This window comes from Tachyglossus aculeatus, chromosome X4, assembly GCF_015852505.1.
Source record: "Tachyglossus aculeatus isolate mTacAcu1 chromosome X4, mTacAcu1.pri, whole genome shotgun sequence".
In the NCBI taxonomy this organism is placed as follows: domain Eukaryota; kingdom Metazoa; phylum Chordata; class Mammalia; order Monotremata; family Tachyglossidae; genus Tachyglossus; species Tachyglossus aculeatus.
Window position 1 is genome coordinate 24157980 of NC_052098.1, and position 23225 is coordinate 24181204.

Consider the following 23225-nt stretch of genomic DNA (forward strand, 5'->3'; position numbering starts at 1 on the left):
CCAGTGACTGACACATACTAAGTGCTTAAATATCATATTTTTTAAAAAAGAGTTGGGTTTTCAGGAGGGCTTGGAAGATGAGAATGGTACTTGGAGGATTTGAAGGTGAAAGGAGTTCCAAGCAGAAGGAAGGGTATAAACAAGGGGTCAGATGCAGGAGAATAGAACATGAGGCACAGTGACAAAGTTGACTTGGGAAGAACAAAGAGGGTGGTGTAACAGAAGAAGGGAACTGATACGTAATGCGAGATGTGATGGATTGCCTTAAAACCAGTGCTTGAGGCGGAGAACAATGGCTAACCTTGAGAGGTTTTGAGTAGACAGAGGTGTGAACTTTGCACCAGGCAGCAAAGAGAAATTTATCCTGAAGAGAGGAAAGAGATCACTGAGAAGGTTAATTCAGTAGTTTAGCCAGGATATGATGAGTTCCCAGATCCAGGTGGTGACCCTTAATATTCAGAGGAAGAGACTGATAGGAAAAATGTTGAGGAGCAAGAACTGGAGATATTTAGTGACAGAATCAATGTGAATGAGGAGTCAAGGATACTGCCAAGGTTGTAGGCTTCTGGGATAAGGAGAGTGGTGGTGCTGTCAACTGAGATGGGGAAGTTAGGTGCAGGAGTGGGTTTGTAAGGAAAATGAGGAATTCAGTTCTAGTCATGTTTTAAGCTTGAGGTCTTGGCAAGATGTCCTGGAGACAAAAAAAAATGCCAGATTGCAGAGGAAATGAAGTACTGGGGTTAGTGAGATAGATTTGAGAGTCAACCACTAGAAGAGGCAACTAAAGCCAAGGGAGTGAATGATTAAGTCCCTCACTAAGCCCTCATTTCCCCTATTTGCCTTCCTTTCTGGATCTGTACCACTTAAGCACTTGATATTCACCCCAACCCCACAGCACTTATGTATATAGTCCCATATTTTCCCCCGTCTGTAATTTATTTTAATGTCTGCCTTCCCCTCTAGATTGTAAACTCCTTGTGGGCAGAAGTTGTGTCTAACTCTAAGGTATGCTTCCAGGTACCTTGTACGGTGATCTGCATACAGTAAGTGCTAAATAAATACCACTGATTGATTGATGAGCTAAATGATGGGCTTAAGCTCTTTTTTAGGGCCAGCTGGAAGCTAAATCATTTGGATAGTCTTAATTCAATTATGAATAATAATGATGATGATAATGATTGTGGTATTTGTAAGTGCTTACTATGTACCAAGCACTAAGTGCTGTTGTAAATACAAGAATTAGGTCAGACTCAGTCCCTGTCCCACATTGGGCTCACAGTCTAAGTAAGAGGATGGACAGATATTGACTCTATTTCACAGATGAGAAACTGAGGCATAGAGAAGTGAATTGTCCTAGGTACCACAGCAGATAAGTGGCAGAGCCAGGATTATAATCCACATCCTCGAACTTCCAACCACATACTTGTCTGCTGCGTGACCATACATAAATCACTCAAGTTCTCTGTGCCTCAGTTACCTCATCTGTAAAATGGGGATTAAATTGTCCTTTCTGTCCTACTTAGATTGTGAGCCACATATGGGACAGAGACTGTGTCCAACCTGATTTTCTTGTAGCTATCCCAGGGCTTAGTACAGTGCCTGGCCCACAGTTAGTACCATTAAAATATATATATATATATATATATATATATATATGTATATATAAATTAGAGGATCTAGAAAATTGCTCTGACTACATATCCAACAATAGCGAATTAATTTAAATTCTAGTAACTTAGTTGATCTTTCAAAATATCAGTGAGAAAAATCAAGGTTAAATGTTCAACAATCCCACAAACTGCTCAATTCCTTTCCACTATGCAGGTATGCAGCAAAGAATGTATGGAAAATAATCCCATACTAAACAGGGAAATCATATGCAAGCACCTTTTATGGGAAAGGGAAACAATACTTCCTAGCAATAGGGCCCACTTGAGTTTAAAGACATTTGGCCCAAATTGCTATCAAACGAACAAAAAAAATGCAGTGATGCTGAGTCCTAATTAATGGTGCCATAGCTGAAATATTCTTAACTTTCACAACCCATAAAGCCACTTTATTTTAAATGACACCAAAACCATCCAGGTAGCTACCTATCAATCGGTAGGGTTTATTGAGCCCCTACTCGATGCTGAGCACTGCCTTAAGTATCTGAGAGAGTAGGATAGAGTTAGATGACATGATCCCTACCTGCGGGAAGACATATGAAAGAAACTTCATAAAAACATGGGTGAAGTCAAATTAGGACCAATAATCCCATCTGTCTCTACTAATGTGAACGGTGACTGGAAATCTCTACAAGATATTTTTTAGCAGGCAGCCTTTAAGATGGTGGGTGTGACTGTGAGCCCGTTGTTGGGTAGGGACCGTCTCTGTATGTTGCCAACTTGTACTTCCCAAGCGCTTGGTACAGTGCTCTGCACACAGTAAGCGCTCAATAAATTTGATTGAATGAATGAATGGGTGCTGCCGGGAGACCAGAACTGATTTCAAGAGAATAATTCCGAGATCAAACAGCTACTTGTAGAAAAAACAAGTGATGTGTCATCAACCCCTTTGGCAATACCATCACCCACAAAAGAGATGCTTAGTAAAGCCTACACTACAAATATAAAACCATCAAAAGAAGCAAAGCTGTGGGACACCAAGGCTTAAGAGGTGCATGCCTAGGCAGAGAGAATGCAAGCCAGATTTCTAGGCATCTCTGGCGATTGTATATAAACTGAAACGAAGCTCCCCTGAAGTGTAAAGCATGGCCTAATGGATAGTGCCAAGGCCTGGGATTCAGAAGCACCTGGGTTCTAATCCCAGCTCCACTTGTCTGCTGTGTGACCGTGGGCAAGTCACTTGACTTCTCTGTGCCTCAGTTACCTCATCTGTAAAATGGGGATTGAGACTCTGAGCCCTCTGTGGGACAGAAACTGGGTCCAACCCGTTTCCTTGTATCCACCTCGGTGCTTAGAACAGTGCCTGGCACATAGTAAGTGCTTACATACCATTTTTTTTTAAAGTGTTGCCACTGTTGTCATCTCTTACATACCTTTCAGCATTGAAACTAAACCTCAATGAATAAAAATCTGCCAATTTGTGAAGACCTCGCTTTGGTTCCGACACTTCCTTAAGAAGAACAAGTGCCTGTAACAGAGTATACTGGCTGAGCTCCACAAGCAAGGAGATGAAACACTGAGAAAAGTGCTGCAGGATTTTAAAATGGCACAAATAATAACACCAAGTTTAAGAAGAACGCCATGGAATGGATCATTTTCTCACCTATTTCATCTTGTTGAGGTGACCTCTGGGGTTTGGCAGGCAAATACCACCCTCCCTAATTGACCTTTGAGAGTAAGTACTTAAATATCATACTAAGAAGAACAAGGACAGGGAGGAAGAAAAAGAGGTGGAGGAGAAGGATGAGGGTTAGAGGTGATCGTGGAAATTACTGTAGAATCTCACGGCACTAGATTGCTAGAAAAATCACTATCTATCAGGACTATTTAGTACCTGTGTTCAGGGCAAATACTAAGCACTTGGGAGAGTAATAGAATGAGTAGACATGATCCCTGCCTTCAAGGTGCTTACAATCTAGCAGGAGGGATAAACTAGATTGTAGACTAAGGTCATTGTGGGCATGTAATGTGTCTACCAACTCTGTTACATTGTACTTCCCCCCCCAAGTGCTCTGCACACAGTAAGTGCTCAATAAATTCCACAGATTGATTGAAACTAAAAATCAATTACAGTTGGGAAGGAAGAGAAAAAGGGGCTACGTCCCTAAGGCAGTAAGTGTGGACGCACATACAGACCTCAAGAATGCGTAGATATTTGGTTTGGTTTCTCTCCTCACAGCACTGTTTTTTCTGTACTAATGAAAAACATATTTAACCATGTCATCCCAGAATCACAATGCAGCTCAGACCACAGTGGGTATGATCTTTTTTGCACATCATATTCATTCATTCAATCATATTTATTGAGCGCTTACTGTGTGCACAGCACCGTACTAAGCACTTGGGAAGTACAAGTCGGCAACATATAGAGACGGTCCCTACCCAACAAGGGCTCACATGCCTTCCTCCCACTCCCCGCAGCTCAACAGGGAGGCAACATGGGCCAATGAACAGAGCACAGGCCTGGGAGTGCGAAGACTAGGGATCTTGTTCCCTTTTTGCACTGAGATGCTGTGTGACCTTGGGAAAGCCATGTAATCTCTCTGGGTCTCAGTTTTTTGATTTGTAAAATGGGGATAAAATAGATGGTGAGCCCTATGTGGGATAGGAAATGTGATCTGATAACTTTGGATGCACCACAGTGTTTAGCACTTAATAAGCACCATAATTGTGATTACACACTGGTCAGGCTATGAAAGCATTTGGTACCATTAGTACAGTGGGTTTCTGGGACTAAAAATGTGTTTTAGCCATCTAAAAAGCTCATCTAGATAGATCCTAAAATAGCACCATGATGATATGGCTGGCCACGTCAGAATCGGAAGGGTCATAGCAGTTTCTTTCCCTATTATCACTGAAGTAAAATAGGGGTTGTGTCCTAGGTTCAGTCTTGTTCAATCTTTCCTACACAACCATGCTAGAGTACACAGCAGGAAATATAGAAGCTGGTACCAGAATATGATTCCCATTTTCTGGGAAACCTTGTCAACGCAAGAAATCGAGCACATCATCAAAATGATCAGTTGATGACAGAGGACTGGAAGTTTACATTCAAGACGATATGTAGATATTAAGGTGAATTTAAAGCACAGTAAAGGAAGACTCTCAAAGGGGATGGGATAACAGAGAACATTTAGAAGACAGCAACAGAAGAAATATCATTCTGGCTCAGAGAAGTCAGGAATGAGGTGACCATGTTGGAATGGAGGTTTTGGGTGGCTTAGAGTGCCATATAATCACGAAATATTACCAAGAACTGTGGGTAATAAATGCCACCGTGCGAGGGACAATTTATGTATGCTGTCATAGATTGATACTTTCAGCCAAACTCATTAACACTAATAAAAAAATCTCACTGTCAGTACTGTCATCCTCAAACCCAAAGGACAGGTACATTGAAATATTTGTAATATTTTCTATACTATGCTCCAGCCCAATGGCTGGTCCACTGGTTATAGCACTGCTCAAGGAATCAGAAGTCCCAGGTCTGCATGTAGCCACCTAATGTGGGCAAAGGCTGTGCATGCAGTGCTTGGCACATAGTAAGCGCTTAACAAATACCACTATCATCATCATCATTGACAAAGGGCTGCATCCCTGCCCACTTCCGTACTCATTGCGTTCTGGGCCCCTGTGTTAACATGACTGGTAAGTTAGAGCGAGTGCCGCTGCACAAACCACTAATGCTAGAATCAATTTCTCTCTGGATCCCATGTGCTTTTACTAATGCTTTTCTAGCATTATCACTGGGTTTCGACTTCTAGACTGTGAGCCTGTTGGTGGGCGGGGATTGCCTCTCTTTGTTGCTGAATTGTACAGTGCTCTGCACACAGTAAGCGCTCAAATACAATTGAATGAATGAAAACAAATCCTTTCATAAGGAATGATCTGCAGCATATTTTCCCATATCTTCTACTTAATAACAAAGTGTCCCACTAATGATATCTCACAAGAACAACTGCAAACAAGGCCAACAATAATTTGACTCATTACTACACACTCCAAATTTCTTGACCCCAAAAAATGAAATTTGTCAGGCATGTTGTAACAGTCAATCAATGGAATTTATTGCATGCTTACTCTGTGTGGAGCACTGAACTAAGCACTTGGGAGAATAGAGTTGGTAGACACATTCCCTGACCACAAAGAGTATACAGTCTGGAGGGGGAGACAGACATTTAAATAAATTACGGACATGTACGTAAGTGTTGTGGGTAGATAACTGCTTAAAGCGTACAGATCCAAGTACATAGATGATGCAGAAGGGAGAGGTAGTATGGGAAATGAGGGCTTTGTTGGGGAAAGCCTCCTGGGGAGTTGTAATTTTAATGACTTTGAAGATGGGGATAGCGGTGGTCTGATATATATGATGGGGAAGTTCCAGGACAGAGGGAGGACGTGTGCAAGGGATTGACGGAGAGATAGATGAGATTGAGGTACAGTGAATACATTGGCGTTAGAGGAGCAAAGTGTGTGGGCTGGATTGTAGAATGAGATCAGCAAGGTAAGGCAGGAGGCAAGCTGAGTGCTTTAAAGCTGATGGTAAGGAATTTTGGTTTGATGTAGAGGCAGATGGGCAACCACTGGAGGTTCTTGAGAGTGGGAGATATGGGCTGAGTTATTTTGAGAAAAATGATTTGGTTAACAGGATAAAGTAAGGACTGGAGCGGAAAGACAGGAGGCAGGGAAGTCAGGGAAGAGGCTGATGCAGTAGTCAAGGCAGATAATGAGTGTTTGGATCACTATATTAGCATTTTGGATGGAAAGAAATGAGTGGATTTAGTGATGATGTGAAGGTAGAGACTGCAGGATTTGGTACCACATTGAATATGTAGGTTGAATGAGAGCTATGAGTCAAGGGTAATGCCCAGGTTATGGGTTTGAGACAGGAAGGATAATGGTATTATCTATAGTGATGGAAAAGACAGGGAGAGGACAGGGTTAAGTTAGGAAGATGAAGTCTACTTTGGACATGATAGTGATGATAATAATAAGTGCTTACTATGTGCCAAGCACTGTGACAAACGCTGGAGTAGATACTAAATTATCAGGTCCCTCATCGGGGCTCCCAGTCTAAGTAGGAGAGAGAACAGGAATTGAATCCCCATTTTGCAGACGGAACTGAGGCACCGAGAAGTTAAGTAACTAGCCCAAGGTCACACGGCAGGCAATTGGCAGAGGCTGGATTAGAACCCAGGTCCCCTGATTCCCAGGCCCATGGTGTTTCCACTAGGCCAGGCTGCTTAAACTTGAGGTGTCGGTGGGGAATCCAAGTAGATATAGCCTGAAGGGTAGGGGAAAATGTGAGACTGCAGAGAAGGAAGAGATCAGGGCTGGAGAGGTATATTTGGGAATCACTCACGTAGAGATGGTAGTTGAAGCCATGGGAGCAAATGAATTTTCCAAGGGAGTTAGGTACAGATGGAGAATAGAAGGGGATCCAGAACTGAGTCTTGAAGGATTCCCACAGTCAGAGGGTAAGAGGCAGAGGTATATGTCCGTATGATGGGACCTAATTATCCTCCTCAAATTTAGCTGCAGCAGTAAGCAAATGAATGTATTTTACACTCAGTTGAGAGATTTTATTAGTACACTAGAAAAAAACCAATAGGGTGCATAATTAGGTACGCCTGCCATCTGCACAATACTCCAGGTGCAAGAAGCATTAGCCTTAAGATCACTATGACATTGATTTTACTCCATTAATTCATGTCACTTGTCCTCTTCCAATCCAGTGTTGCCAAAACTGAAACACCTGACTTGATAATCCCATTCAGATTTAAGTGGAAATCTAATAATAAGTAAAATCCTTTTTTAAATTGTCTAAATGTTACACAGTTGACTTAGAGGGGCAGTCGTGTTTTTGAATGTTGATATAACACATTCCAGGCAAAAAGTTGCTCAAACAACATTTCTTTGACTTTGATGCTGTAGCTTATGGCCCCATCAGAAAAGGAAAAGGGGGAAAAGTTCCATTTCCATAAGAACGTGGCGTTGAGACTATGGAAGAAAAATATTGAAGACCTCATCTCTTTCAATATTAGGTGACCGGTCACATAATGCTCAATTCGAAATGGGTCCCTTGATGCTGTAGTCCGCTTAATCAGTGTTCCACTAGCCATGATGCCTTGCCTCATCAAAATAGCCATTCCTTTAGCTATTCACAAGTTCTGAAATAGTTGGCCTATATCTTCTACCCATTCATATAACCTTCTTTCTGCAAAAAAGCTCCAGTGCTTCTGACAAACACTTGTGCAAGGAACAAAGCTAAATATGCGCGCTCTTCAGCATTTGGAAAAATTACAGCTATCATCTACTGTTTTAGAATCTTGAATGCACAATGCAAGAGACTGAGATTAGGTGTGAAATAAAAACCATAGCACATCAATCAGCAAGAAGCAGAAGAAAGGAAGCGGCAAGGTTCAAGAGAAACATATTTGTTTCTAAAACTGTGCAGGTGGGGAAAAACCAGGAACAAAGCAAGGCATTACCACATCATATGTGACAAATCCCTTTCAACAAAGTTCAAAGTTACCTGAACAAGCTGAAGCTGTCTCTTAAGAGAGGCCCCAGGCGGTCACTTGCCTATGGTTGCTTTGGAAACTTAGAGGGACAAGTTCCAGGAGGCAACTCTGAGAGGATTTACTTTAGCCAGTAGCTTCATTTCTACAGTGGATATCTGCCGATCCACAGAGCAAGTCTTAAAGAAGATACAGATTTTTTCAAATCACAGACAAGAAAAATAGCCTTCTGATTTCCATTAAAATATAAGAAGCAACACTAAACCACCATCCCAGTATACTGGCTCCAATGGTGGCACCATGGAGGAAAAAGGTGATGGTTTTCCTCATTATTAGGAATACCCCATCTAATGCCCCTTAAAAAAAAAGGCAACAAAATGAACCTAGGCTCTGATCATAGGATTTTCACGCTATTCAGAGACAAGACTTCTTTTCAAAATATATCATAAAAACAACATTAATCTATGAAGTACCGGAATTTTTGAGCTCTTGATTCTGGAATCCTTCTCCAGCCAAAGGTTTTTGTCAATAGGGATGCATATGTAGCTTTTTTTGAAGGAAGAACATAGTTATACACAGCTTCCTAGTCAAAAGAATCAAGCCCCATCTCTGTACAGTTCAAATACATTCCTGCATAAGTCAACTAGTCACTTGCTGTCAGGGGCATGAAACAACAGAATTGAACTGTTGAAAACACTGATGATTGTTTTGACATTCCCACACCTAGAAGATGGATAGGTTTATTCTTGCCTCCCTGCAGTCATTCTTTTAGCTTCACAATTCAACCAGACTGGAAATGTTCAGAGTAGAGCTAAATCAATATATGACATGCCTAGTCATCAGATTTCTCCCAGAGAATGCAGGGCAATAATGATCTATCACAAGACATGAAAATGGGAAGGGAATGCTTCAGCCATCCTGGTCCTTGTCCCACTCTTCCCATCTTCCTATTAATTGCTATCCTTCCAGTGAGGATCTGACAGTCTCTGGATTCAGTGCCATCTTCTCTTGTGTTTTCCAACTTTTTCCTCCTGCCCTTCTTAGGATAGGCTCAATTTACCAATTTCCAGTCAGGGTTCACACCGACCAATCACTCCCTACAATTCTTTTTATGCATTCCATGCTGTCACACTAGATTCACCATACCATCCAAGCAATTGGGTACTCAAACCACCTACCATAGCACTTACAGACATATCTTTACACCCTAATGCTTCCTCCTACTGCTAATTTATTTTCACGGCGGCTTCTCCCCCTCACACTAAGTAGTAAGCAAGAAGTCGGCTATAAGAGAGGCAAGACCTGTCAGTTTCCCCAGAAAACAGCATGGCCTAGTGGATACAGCATTGGCCTGGGAGTGAGAAGGACCTGAGTTCCAATCCTGGCTCTGCCACTTGTCTGCTGTGTGACCTTGGGCAAATCACTTCACTTCTCTTTGCCCCAGTTACGTCATCGGTAAAATGGGGATTGACTGTGAGCCCTGTGTGTGATAGGGACTGTGTCCAACCTGATTAGCTTGTATCTACCCCAGTGCTTAGAACCGTTCCTGACATATAGTAAGCACTTAATACCATTAGTTTTATTATTATTATTCTGTTTTCCTTGTCTTCATTTATTTGGATAACGCATTGTCTAGATAGAAGAATTCAGTGAAAGCTTGTTATATGTTGCTGATGAACATCTTTGGTTGAGTCGTAGGGTTTACTGGGTATAGGCCTTGGGTTTTTTTTTTTTTGAGGCTTATTACCTGTCCATATGGCTGTGCTAACTCTCTGTTTTAATTCATATCATCTACATGTCTTCTCATGCATAAGCATATCTTACGTACATATGTACATCATAAAAACAAAGTGTTACGGTATTTATTAAGTGCTCATTATGTTCCAGGCACTGTTCTATGCACTGGGGTAAATACAAGCTAATCAGGTTGGACACAGTCCATTTCCCACACGGGCCTCACAATCTGAATTCCCATTTTACAGATGAGGTAACAGCCACAAAGTAATAATAAAAATAATAGTAATAATGGCATTTGTTAAGTGCTTACTATGTGTCGAGCACTGTTCTATGCTGTAGAACAGTAGAACACTGTAGATACAAGGTAATTAGGTTGTCCCACGTGGGGCTTACAGTCTTAATCCCCATTTTACAGATGAGGGAACTGAGGCACAGAGAAGTTAAGTGACTTGCCCAAAGTCACATAGCTGACAAGTGGCGGGGCCAAAATTAGAACCCATGACCTCTGACTTCCAAGCCTGGGCTCTTTCCACTAAGCCACACTGCTTCCTCAAGTGACTTGCCCAAAGTCACACAGACAAGTGATAGAGCTTGCATTAGAACCAAGGTCCTTCTGGCTCCCATGCCCGTGCTCTCGCCACTAGGCTGCATGCTTCTCAGAAGCTACTTTTCTCACTTGGATGTGATCACCTTCTCCAATCTGGCAAAACTACATTTCAACCTTATCATTTATCCTCGGTATTGGAAAATATTCTTGAAAATGAGAAATACTGAGCTTTTCATAATATGTGGTGCTAGGTTTTGTTAGATTATAACCATGGATATCATGTGTTCAATTCAACATGATAAAAATGAACTGAAATCTTAAACACCTAGCAACAGACTAAAAAAAGCTTCCTCTCAAAAAAACAAAAAATACATCTGCTTCTTTTATTCACTCATTAATGAAACAGGTTCACTTTTATTCACTTCAACTCTGCATTTACACAAGAATGAAGTAATAAAATATCTGCATACTACTCCTACTACAAATACAGGTAACAGTTAAAGTGACTTAACAGTCTAATGTTAAGTTTCACACTCTAAAATAGGAACACGATATAATTCTTCAGCTGTCTCAAGAAACAGCTTCCTGCCTTTTTTGTTAATCTCAGGCTATTATATTTTAAAATGCTAATCTACCATAGTGAAATGAAGTGTTATGCTAATCCCCTTGTCTACTTTAACATTAGCATGCCAACACAATTACTAATATTGTTATTTTTCTGTAATTAAAATTAGTACTAATTGTAGACAGTTGCACCATTGCTTTGGTGTTAAAAATCAGCATTAAAAGATTCCAGTTTTCTTAGCTGTTGCTGTATTTTACTCTGCCTGCTTCCTGCTGCATCAGCCTCACTATATTAACAGGCATATATGAGAAGTAAACTGGATATGGGTGGATTATTCTGGTGGTCATGGACCATGTCAGGACAGGGTACTTGGTCTAATCTTGGTCCAAGAAGTCTCTTGCTCTCTTCTGCATTATTCAAGCCTGTGGGGTTGACTAAAAACTCTCCTACAGCTTTGCCCAATGTCAACTTTTGCTTTAAAGCATTCTGTATTCTATTTTTTCAGAAGACCTAAATTTTTCATAGTGTCTTAGATTAGTCTTCCCCCTGCTAGTTAAATCTTTTTTGCATTTTTATGGGAACCAATACTTCTTTTTCTGTCTTGACTGTTTCTGCACTTACTACTTTTACCCCTCTATTACAAAATTTCAGACATCTCTGCAAACATTCCAGTTTTGCAATGGGATTACTAAAGCAAACATTCCTTCTCTCCTGGATTAGATGCATTCGCTATAAGAATAATGCGGGTGGAAAAATAAAAAAAAAGGTCTTCCGCATGAAATACACAGACCCATCCAAGGGGTAGGACAAATACTTCTATTGTGTACAAAGTTTGAACAAATTTCACTTTTCTTTAGCCACATTAGGAGAGTACAGTGAGAGTGACTGTGCCTTTTGTCCGCTTTAGGATAGCAACTGCTTCTTCATGGGTAACACCTTCTAGACTCTGTCCATTAACGGCAATGATCTGATCACCTCTTTTCAGGTGTCCATCTTCAGCGGCTGCTCCCTGCAATTTCAAAGCCAACTTGTTTACTTCTGAAAAGTCCCAATGTAAATAGGAATTTGTTATACTACATTAAAACACGGAGATTCCAGATGACATGCTGAAATAGTCAATACATTCTAAGCGCAAGTGAGGAAGAAACCTCTTGTTTGTTAGATACTAAAAGTAGTCTGAGATAAAGGAATACTATCGATGGGTTCCTAGCATGAACTGCATTTTTTATTCTGTTTTAGCCAATCAACAGTACTTATTGAGCACCTACTGTGTGCAGAGCGCTGTACTAAGCTGTACTAGCTGTACTGTACTATAAAATAATGATGGTATTTGTTAAGCGCTTACCATGTACTGTTCTAAGTGCTGGGAGGGATACAAGGTGATCAGATTGTCCCACGTGGGGCTCACAGTCTTAATCCCCATTTTACAGATGAGGTAACTGAGGCACAGAGAACAGAATGCCCCTAGAAATGACTAATCCACGAGGCAGATCATAAAGCTAAATGAAGATGGGTTTACAAGAATGTTCTCCTGTTGCAGAGTGCAACATCAGCCTCACTATATTAACAGGCATAAACAAGAAATAAACTGGAGATAGACGGATCATTCGGGTGGTGATGGACAACGCCAGGACTGGGTACTTGGTCTAATCTTGGTCCAAGTCATCAATTTCTAATTCTGTATTCTTGCACAAGCTGTTCTTATCAAGTTCATTCTACACTTTACATGCCACATCAGTAGTAATGCCATTAGATACAAAATTGAAGTATTTCTAAGTTTTGAGAACAATTCATGGTAGTGCAATTTTTAAAGTATGCTCCAAGTTAGTACAGCTTTAAAAGTCTCCTGCTCAGATCTTTGGAAAATAGATCAATCCATCAATCGTATTGAGAGCTTACTATGTGCTCAATGATCTGAACATGTTCGTGTTTTTGAATATGCTTCTACTTATATTTAAAGAAATCTGGGTAATTATGTCTGTGACTAGTTTGGCTACAGGTAGGTTGACTGAAGTCAATGGAAATAATCAGAAATTCCAAAATAGCAGAAGTAAACCTGTACTGTGCCTGACAAAGTGTCTGTGCACAGAACATATCTACACTCCATTTGTGAATCTAGGTATTCTGAAGCAAAATCCAGGCTCCTTGATCACATATTTTCTACACTTTTCCTTCAGCCTCTACAGGAGGCCTTATCCAGATGGCTATTTTTAAAATTGCTTAAGCAGATAACTATGATCATATTTCTCTTATTTGATAGTTTAGATCGCTTTTTGTGTGTCAAACCTAAAACACTTTTACATTATAATCAAATTTAGGTTGATCCAGAAAACTTAACTTAAGCTCATTAGCATTTGTGTGTGTATAAAGTAAAGGGTTACAAGGAATGTGAATTTGCGCTTCTTTACCTCTCAATATAACCAGGCTCATATTGGACAAAAATATTTAATGGCCTATTCCTGGAGGGAGTTCTGAAAGAAAATGTTTGCTGTTCATCATTTGGCATTACCTCAGGCCATAAACTAATAAGCCAGCTGCTGACTACTAACAAAGAATGTTTGGGAAGAGAGGAGATGTGGTTAAAATGTATGTAGCATGTACTCACCTTTGCAAATACAGTTTTAACATAAATGGGCAAGTCTCCATGAGGGCTCCCATATCCACCTACAATGCTAAAACCAAGCCCATCTGGTCCTCTATCTAGGGTAATAGTCTTATATTGAGGAGGCCTGCAACAGAATGGGGGGGAGAATAATGTATAGCTCTGATTCACAGATTATTTGACAAAAAAAATCTGATGCTAAAAACCATATAGTCTAGATAATAGTCTGCTCACTTCCAGCAGTTGGTACCGGTAGATTCTTTTCCTTAAACTTGTTAATGCATTCTGCAGGGTACATTTTAACTTCCAATAACATCCAATAACTCCTTCATTATAGTCCCCATTTACCCTTACATTCATACCAGTCTCCACACACAACTTGATCCATCTCATTTGAGATGGCTACATACAATGCAAGGTACTAAATGTGGACCAGAAGCACTAGTATCCCAGAAAACAGGTAAAATAAATATCTAGTCTCTATATATTTGCAGTACAAAGTAAATGCTATGATAACATTAATCTATTGGTAAGCAATACTTCTTTATGCATTCACTGATCTATTGCGTGGTGCTGTAGTTTGGAATTCAAGTAAGTGGGGGTTGTATTTTTCCACGTAAGGGACTTTGCATATTAGGCAAGTGGAAAAGTTGGAGTTGAAAAAACGTTATCTTCATCATGTGTGAAATGAACCCAAGCACCTATAAGTGTCCTAGAGATAACACCAACCATTACATCACCAGTGATAAACAGACTCACCCTAAATCATCCTGAAAAATAGTGCTGGAGGTCAATCCTCCAAATGAAAGCCCAGAACTTGTTGGATCCTGTTGCTGGCTGGTGACAACACTTACATCTCCTCCAGCAACTACCTGTAAGCACAAGAAAAGGAAAAAGCCTCTCAATTAAGTGGTAAAGTAGTAAAGTAAATCCTACACAACTTGTTGGCCTCTGAAAAACTATACAAGAGAAAAAGATGAAATGTGAAGAAAATTACTTAATGGACTTTATATTCTTAAATCTTGAGAGTTTCAGTATAATAATAACAATGGTAATGATAATGATAATAATGATATTTGTAAAGTGCTTGCAAGTATCGAGGACTGTTCTAAGTACTGGGGTAGACAGAAGTTAATCACATTGAACATGGTCCCTGTCCCTCATAAGGATCACAGTCTAAGTAGGAGGGAGGGAGGATACTGAATCCCAATTTTACCGATGATGGAACCGAGGCACAGAGAAATTAAGTGACTTGCCCAGGGTCACACAGCAGGCAATTGGCAGAGCTGGGATTAGAACCCAGGTTGTCTAACTGCCAGGCCCATGCTCTGTCCCGTAGGCCATGCTGCAAGTGTAAGAAAGATAACTTCAGTAAGATCTTTTTTTCCTGCTTTAACATCAAAGCTAATTTATTCTCAAGCATTTCATGCTCTGAATCTATGAAGAAGCTTCTTACCTGTACTTCAATGGATCCAGAGGAATTTTTCAATAGGCTAACAGCTTGAGAGTGAGTCATACCCTCAGTTGATGTTCCACAAATACTAACAATCTTATCCCCCACCTTCATAAAGGGAAACAGGAAAAAAAAAAATCCATCAACTAAAACAGTCCTTCAAATATTCTCCTTTCCCACTAGAGTAGTCCTTGAAGTTTGATGGTGGTGTCGCTGATAATGTCAGTGTGTATGGGTGTACCTGACAAAACCAGTGTTTACTGACAATCCTTTCTGTATTGCATGTCAATCAATGGCATTTACTGAGCCCTTACTGTGTGCAGAGCACCGTACTAAGCACTGGGGAGAGTATACTATAACAGAATTGGTATACACAGTCCCTGCTCATGAGTTTACTGCCTAGACGAATATAAAGATTATCTCCTCCTGCACTATTGTCTTGGTTACCCACTAGGCCTGGTACTCTTTTCTTTCTTCCCTCTTGGGGTCAGAGTCTTCGAGAAGCTTCTTTCTTAAAAGTGTTACCTCCTTCCTCATAGCTGAATGCCCTATCTCCTGCAGCTTTCACCCAAATATCCACTGCCACACCATGTAGTTTGCTACAAGTGTGGCCTAGTGAAAAGCAGTGTAGCCTAGTGGAAAGATCACAGTTCTAGGAGTCAGAGAACCTGAGTTCTAATCCTGTCTCTGCCACCTGCCTGCTCTGTGACCTGTGGCAAGTCACTTAAGTTCTGTTTCCTCAGCTGCAAAATGGATTCAATACTTTTTCTCAATCCTACTTAAAATATGAGGTCTGTGTAGGACAAGGACTGTATCTGAACTGATTATCTTGTATCTACTCCAGTGCTTAGCACACAGTATGCACTTACCAAATGCCATAAAGTGATTCTTCTATCCACCTTCTGCATAAAACACCATTTCCACTCATCCTAGAGCAAATATTTGGATATCCTGCTGAAATCCATTCTCCTCACATGTATTGTCCAATGAAAGTATGATATGAATATGCATTTCTTTAAAGCCCAGAGTCTGTGTTCCAGATACTCAGTATTTATGATCCTGTATTGCCACTTAGTGTTATGCATTGTGCATTAGGTGGCCACTGTGGAACTGCTCTAGAAGTCAAAAGTGGCTTGACTGTTGGTCCAGGTCTCACAGTTATAAAGAAATTTGGAAACTACAACTTGCCCTGTAAATTTTGTTTTGATTGAATCATGCTGCCACACTGGTAAATCAATCATTCATATTTATTGGGCGCTTACTGTGTGTGCAGAGCACTGTATTAAACACTTGGGAGAGTACGATATAACAGAGTTGGTAATTTAGAGGGGAAGACAGACATTAATATAAATTATAAATATACACGTAAGTGCTGGGGGGTTGAGGGTGGGTTGAGACAAACATTAATGTACATAAATAAATTACAAATATGTACATAAGTGCAGTGGTATTGAAGATGGGGTGAATAAAGGGTGCAAATCCAAGTGTAAGGTGATGCAGAAGAGATTGGAAGAAGAGGAAATGAGGCTTCTTGGAGGAGATTTTTAAAAGGCTTTGAATGTGTGCAGGCTAGGTTGTAGTAGGAAATCATAAAGGTAAAGTAGGAGGGGGTAAGCTGATTTGGACTGCTTTAGAGCCAAGAGTAAGAAGCTTCGGTTTGATGCGGAGGTGGATGGGCAACCACTGGAGGTTCTTGAGGAGTGGGGAAACCAGGGACTGAATGGTTTTGTAGAAAGATGATCCAGGCAGCAGAGTGAAGTACAGACTGGAGTGGGGAGAGAGAGAAGGCAGGGAGGTCAGCAAGGAGGCTGATGCTGTAATCAAGGCGGGATAGGATAAGCTTGGACTAATGTAGTAGCAGTTTGGAGGAAGAAGAAAGGGCAGATTTTAGCAATGTGAAGGTTAAACTGACAGGCTGAATATGTGGGCTGAAGAAGAGAAATAAATCAAGGATAATGCCAAGATTACAGACTTGTGAGACAGGGAAGATGGTGGTGCTGTCTACAGGATAGGAAAGTCAGGGAGAGGACAGGGTTTGGGTGGAAAGACGAGGAGTTCTGTTTTGGACAAGTATGAGGTGTTGGCAGGACACCAAAGTAGAGATGCCCTGAAGATGCAAACTCTAAACCATGAGCTCTTACAAAGTCATAACGGCATCATTGCTAATTTACAGGAAGAGATGATATTTTATCCATCTTACATAACTGCTCTCTTTACTGATTACTCCAACTTGCACATCATTCCTTCCAAGTTTACCTTCTAACAGTACCTCACTTTTGCTCACACAAGGCACATATTCCCTGACATTAAGAAACTCACAATCTAAAGGGGAGGCAAAAAGCAAAGAAAACTCCCTTCCCCTCCAAATCAGACCACCACTCCATCTTCAAAGCACTTCGCAAGTAATTTTCAAAAATCGATTCATGTTGACTCAATAATATCCTTAGCACTTATATATTTGATTCCTAACCTTAGCATTTAAAAAAATTATGTACACTTATATTTGTATATTCAATTATTTATTCAGCTATTTTCATCCTGATAAACATTTGTATTATGTCCTTGTTCATCATCTTCTACTTTTTGTAAGTAGTTGTTATCTATCTTGTCATCCCCATTAAAATATTAAGCCTTGCTTCTCTTATACCCTCTCAATCACTTCAAACTTATTAAATGCTCTGTAAATACCATTGCTGAGGACGATTTGGTAGTTACTGAAAAGCAGAGTCTAGTAAGACATGGAACTCACAAAACCTGGTCCCCTTTTCTCCCTTTTGGTTCTTTGAAAACATTCGCCATTGTTTTCTAATTTGATATGAATACATTTTATCCAGAGAGCTCAAGCTATCTTCATTGACTTTAGAGTTTGGATGAATTCACAGTTAACAACAAAACTTTCTATTTAGGTTGAAATGTTGTGGATTAAAGATGAAACCTTTTTTTCCATCTGTTAACACTGCCTCAATCATCAGGTTGCAAAGGTTATGTCAGTTCTACCTTCACAGCATAACTAAAATCCACCCTCTGCTCTCCAACCAAACTGTTACCACGTTGATCCAAGCACACATTGACTTTCCCCACTTCAGGCAATACTTCACTCCACTGCTCAGATCATTTTTCTAAAAAGATGTTCAGTCCATGTTTCCCCAAGCCTCAAACAGGAACTCCTTACCACTGGATTAATAACACTCAATCACCTTGCCCCTGCCTAGCTTACCTCCTTGATTTCCTACTATAACCTAGTCTGCACACTTTGCTTCTCTAATGCCTACCTACTCACTGTACCTCAATCTCATCTATCTCTCTGCCAACTCCTTGCCCATGTCCTGCCTCTGACCTTGAACTCCCTCCCTCTTCATATCTGACAGATTATCACTCTCTCCACCTTCAAAGCTTATTAAAATCACATCTCTAAGAGGTCTTTCTCTGATTAATTTTTCCCTTTTATTCACCCCACCCTCAGGCCCACAGCACTTATGCACATAGCCATAATTTATTTTAATTTTATCTCCTCCTTTAAACTGTAAGCTTGCTGTGGGAAGGGAACGTGTCTACCAACTCTGTTGTATTATAATCTCCCAAGAGCTTAGTACAGTACTCTGCACACAGTAAATACAATTCATTAATTGATTTATTATTACCGAAGGATCTGACACACAGGAGGCCCAGCTGAACATATCTAAAGCAGTTTCACATTCTTTGCCAGTCAATAGTTTCCCCAGGAAACTTACTCTGAGTTTTTGGGTTTGAGCTGCAACTCCATTTGGGTGCATCATTGCAATGAAAATAGGTACATCTCCAAGTGGGCTGCCCACGCCTCCAGCAATGCTGACTCCCAGGGAATCAGCAGGATCCTATCCGAGGAAAAGAAAAGCAACTTGTATCAACAAACCTGAAGCATTTATCATGAAATTGCTGCAAGGCGAAAAGCGCTTTGACTGGAAGTTATGTGGCGCGGACAGCTTTGGGTGTGAAATTTCTATTTCCTTTATGACTGTTCCATTCTCCTTAGCTGTTCCCCTTCCCAATCAGAAACTTATTAACAATAAACCAGGACAGACCTAATAAATGTCAGGCAAGGAGTCTAAATTCCATTTAATAAAACCTAAATGCCCATTTTTTAGGTTTTCTGGGAACTGTGTGTGCACTGAATGGAATCACTTAAATGACTGTGTTCAATCAATCAATCAATCGTACTTAATGCGCTCTTACTGTGTGCAGAGCACCACTCTAAGGGCTTGGGAGAGTACAACAAGAATATAACACATATTCCCTGCCCACAACGAGCTTACTGTGTTCTTTTTACCTTGCGATTTAGGAAACAGGGTGAACGGAAGATGACTAGTGGTGGTGCAAGGGTCAGGGGAGTGGGGAGGTGAATCAACGAGTATTAGGTCAAACCGATAGACAAATTAATTTGATGGGCCTCACTGATCATGAAAAAAGTTCATGCAAAGCTGTGCCTACATCAACCCAATTTGCTCCAACTGAGCTATTCCCAGAAAGGCCCAGGATCAAAAGACAAAAAAAGGAGTAGATAAGTAGCATGGTCTAGTGGAAAGAGCATGAGACTGGGAATCGGAGGACCTGGATTCTGATCAACTCTACTGCTTGCCTGCTATGTGACCTTAGGCAATCCATTTAACTTCCCTAAGCAACATGGACAGAGCTCAAGCCTGGGAGTGAGAAGAATCTGGGTTCTAATCCCGGAACTGCCACTTGTCTGCTCTATGACCTTGGGTAAGTCGCTTCACTTCTCAGTGCATCAGTTACCTCATCTGTAAAATGGGGATTAAGACTGTGAGCTCCATGCAGGACAGGGACTCTGTCCAATGTGATTTGCTCGTTCCCATCCCGGCGCTTAGTGCAGTGCCTGGTACATAGTAAGTGCTTAACAAAATACCACAATTATTAATATTATTATTTTCTGTGCCTCAGTGTCCTCATCTATAGAATGGGGATTCAATGTCTGTTTTCCCCCCTATTTAACACCATGAGCCCCATGTGGGACAGGGGTTGTGTCCAACCTGAGTATCTTTTATCTACCTCAGCACTTATTGTTTTATTGTACTCTTCCAAACAGTACAGTGCTCTGAACACAGTAAGTGCTCAATAAATATGATGGAATGAATGAATGAACGACTAGTACAGTGCTTGGTGCATCTTGTCCTGTCTTACGCTGTTGAGTCATCTCTGATCCATAGTCACAACATGGATACATCTTTCACAGAACGCCCCGCTCTCCACCTGTAATTGTCCTAGTGGTGTATCCCTAGTTTTCTTGGTAAAAATATGGAAGTGGTTTACCACTGCCTCCTTCCATGCAGTAAACTTGAGTCTCCGCCCTCTACTCTCTCCCAGGCCACTGCTGCCAGAATGGGTGAGTTTTGACTTGTAGCAGATTGCCTTCCACTCGCTAGCCACTGCCCAAGCTAGGAATGGAATGGGTAGGCCACTGCTTGACTCTCCCTCCCACAGTAGAGACTGAGAGCATTCTAGAAACTCTCCGGGTGCGACCCTGAGAGGGGGCTTGATACATAGTAAGTACTTAAACACATCACTTATTATCTGAGAAGAAAGGAGTGTTTGTACTAAGGTTCAAGTTAATTTCCTTTGTGTAATTTGGAATCCCAGACATGTTTCATGTGCCTTGTAGTCTATAGAACACACACACACAGCGCCCATATTTAACATCACATTGAATCCAAAGCGTTAAAGAAAATGCATCTAGCTACTTAGATGATGACAGTTTATCAGACATCACCAATCCCAGCACATATCCTACAAAATGATGCCCTGGCTTCTGCTTGATACATAAACTTCTGGTCATAACTTAACCTCCCATCCAACAGCTTATCATTCTTCAGTCATTCCCCGAATAGAATAACCACCTTAAGGCTCCTATCATTCTAAGAATCCTATCACTTTTTCCCACTTAGTTCTGCCTTTTATTGTGGGCTAGAAACACAGTGGAATGCTTTAGACAGTTACAGAAATAGCTTTCTGTGACAGGAAATCAAGAAAGTGTCACTACACTGTAAGCTCCTTATGGTCAAGGGTTGCACCTACCAACTCGGTTGCACTGTTCTTTCCCATGTGATTAGTACAGTGGTCTGCACACATTAAGCACTTAACAAATACCACTGATTGACTCAATACAGTGAAGCAGTAACAGTCATCAAAATGAAGCCAGCTGAAAATTTAAAAACATAGCTGATGCCTCAATTATGCCTGCTTTGTATCCCAAATTACCTTTTTAATTTCAACTGTTCTTAATCCCTGTATTTCAGATGCCACTGTGAAATAAAGAGAAAAGATTGCATAAGGTTAATAGTGCTGTTTCACTTAAAAGTATAATTATGATTATGTGCTATTCGAATAATAGCAACATCTCAAATGGGTGCAGGACAGACTATGGTCCTAGTTTCCATTATTTGAAAGCCATGATGCCATTAATATAACTGAATTTTTCATGCTTTCAGACTGGAAAGTATTTCAGAAAAAGGAAATTCCTAACATTTATGTGTAAAATAAGCCTGCTGACTATATGCGCCCCCCACCCGCCCCCCAAAACCTAACATCTTAGCTACTGCTTTGCGCTGGAGAATGAGAATCATGGATACTTTATCATAGCCATCTTTGATAGCAGAAACTATCAATGAAAAAAGGATTCAAACATGCTTGACTGAGAATTTGTTGCAATGAGAATAACTCAAAGTCACAAAATGGGATAGCTCTGGGTGAACCATTATACATCTAAGCAACTAAATCTTTGATGGCCTTTTCCCTCCAGCCCCATAACTTCAGAAAATGGAGAGGTGAAGGATTTGAATGATAACCTGAACTGATATCTGAATGAATAAGGTTCGCTAGGTGACATGGCTTCCAAATTAGAATCCAGGGAATTTCACATGTTAAATTCTACAATGTATTTATACATTCAATCATATTAAAAATGAAAATTTCCATATGATTAGTTTTTGTGATGTGAGAAATTTTCAACCAATACTAATCTATCACAGATTGTGCCCTGGTGTTCCCACGCCTTAAATGAGAATAATATTTATCATTCAATTTACAAAAATGAAAGATAAGATACAAGATAAGAGTCACAGTGCCTAAGAAATAGGAAAACATTATTTAAAACAATATAATGATGCTGATGGATTCTCCCATCAGGGATGACAGGTGAGCCTCAGTTCTAATGTTTCAGGATTGAGAAGCTGTGCAGGGAAACTGATTAGAGTGTTAGTCATGCAAAGGATGCAGTGCATTTTGAAATGCATGTGAGGTCTTCTCCCACATTAGCCAGGAACAGGAAGACATGGTTTAAAATCAGATCCCCTGATTCCCAGATCAGTGCTCTTTCCACTGGACCAACAGGAGAACTAAAAATAATATCATCAACATGAATTATCTTAATAGGAAAGGAGGAAAGTAATTCTACTTTCAGGATCTGGATTCTTGAAGTGCATTAACATTAATAAAGTTGCCACAAATTCAGCATCAGAAAGGAATATAACATATAGAAATGTATCCATCAAAGTTATTAAGTACCATTAGGGGGAAAAAAAGATATCAAAAAAGACCTCAGCAGAGGTTTGAGGGGAAATGATTTAGGGAAAACAATATTTGCTGTATCAAAGCAATCTTACATGCATTTTTCTTTGGGCCACTTTCCAAAGCATCAGGTGCACTGGAGCCAGAAAGCGGGAAAGTGAAAGATGACAGGCTACCTTCACTCACCTACAAAAACAATTCATAATTACCTTTTGAGAACAAACTGAAAAAGTAAATATCAGGATTCCATGATTATATTCAGTACTATGATATCACAATGGTAGGAAGAAAACACCAGCTAAATATGCTGTTTTTCTCTAATGTGGGGGTTACGTTCTTAAACTTCTCCTAATCTAAAGAAAACACATATTATAGCACACATGGCTTGGACAACAATGTACATAAGCATACAACTGTTTCTTGTGACACTGCATTTGGTCCAGATAGACATGCTGTTAAACAATTGTTCCTTAATTTCCCATCATCCTATCCATAAAGTGTATTTAAAACATGTTATGGAAAAACTCTGTGTATACACACACACACACACATATTAAAAAATGTAACAATTCT

At 40.3% G+C, this 23225-nt stretch overlaps 1 protein-coding gene and 1 non-coding gene across 10 annotated transcripts in view; both read right to left on the reverse strand.

Annotated features, from left to right (window-relative positions):
* Positions 1-10858: 10858 nt before the first annotated feature.
* MPDZ (multiple PDZ domain crumbs cell polarity complex component) overlaps positions 10859-23225 on the reverse strand; it is a 160162-nt gene continuing 147795 nt past the window's right edge. For all 9 annotated transcript variants that reach the window (XM_038769591.1, XM_038769588.1, XM_038769586.1 and 6 more), the window contains 7 exons: positions 22748-22838; positions 21345-21388; positions 18824-18946; positions 15096-15200; positions 14399-14511; positions 13643-13766; positions 10859-12046 (listed from right to left, as the gene is read on the reverse strand). In XM_038769591.1, coding sequence (XP_038625519.1) covers positions 11900-12046; positions 13643-13766; positions 14399-14511; positions 15096-15200; positions 18824-18946; positions 21345-21388; positions 22748-22838 — 747 coding nt within the window. In that variant the 3' untranslated portion in view covers positions 10859-11899. The remainder of the gene's footprint in view (positions 12047-13642; positions 13767-14398; positions 14512-15095; positions 15201-18823; positions 18947-21344; positions 21389-22747; positions 22839-23225) is intronic.
* LOC119948635 lies at positions 20483-20620 on the reverse strand. The gene has a single exon (XR_005457019.1). It is a non-coding gene; the product is annotated as a small nucleolar RNA SNORA7 (small nucleolar RNA).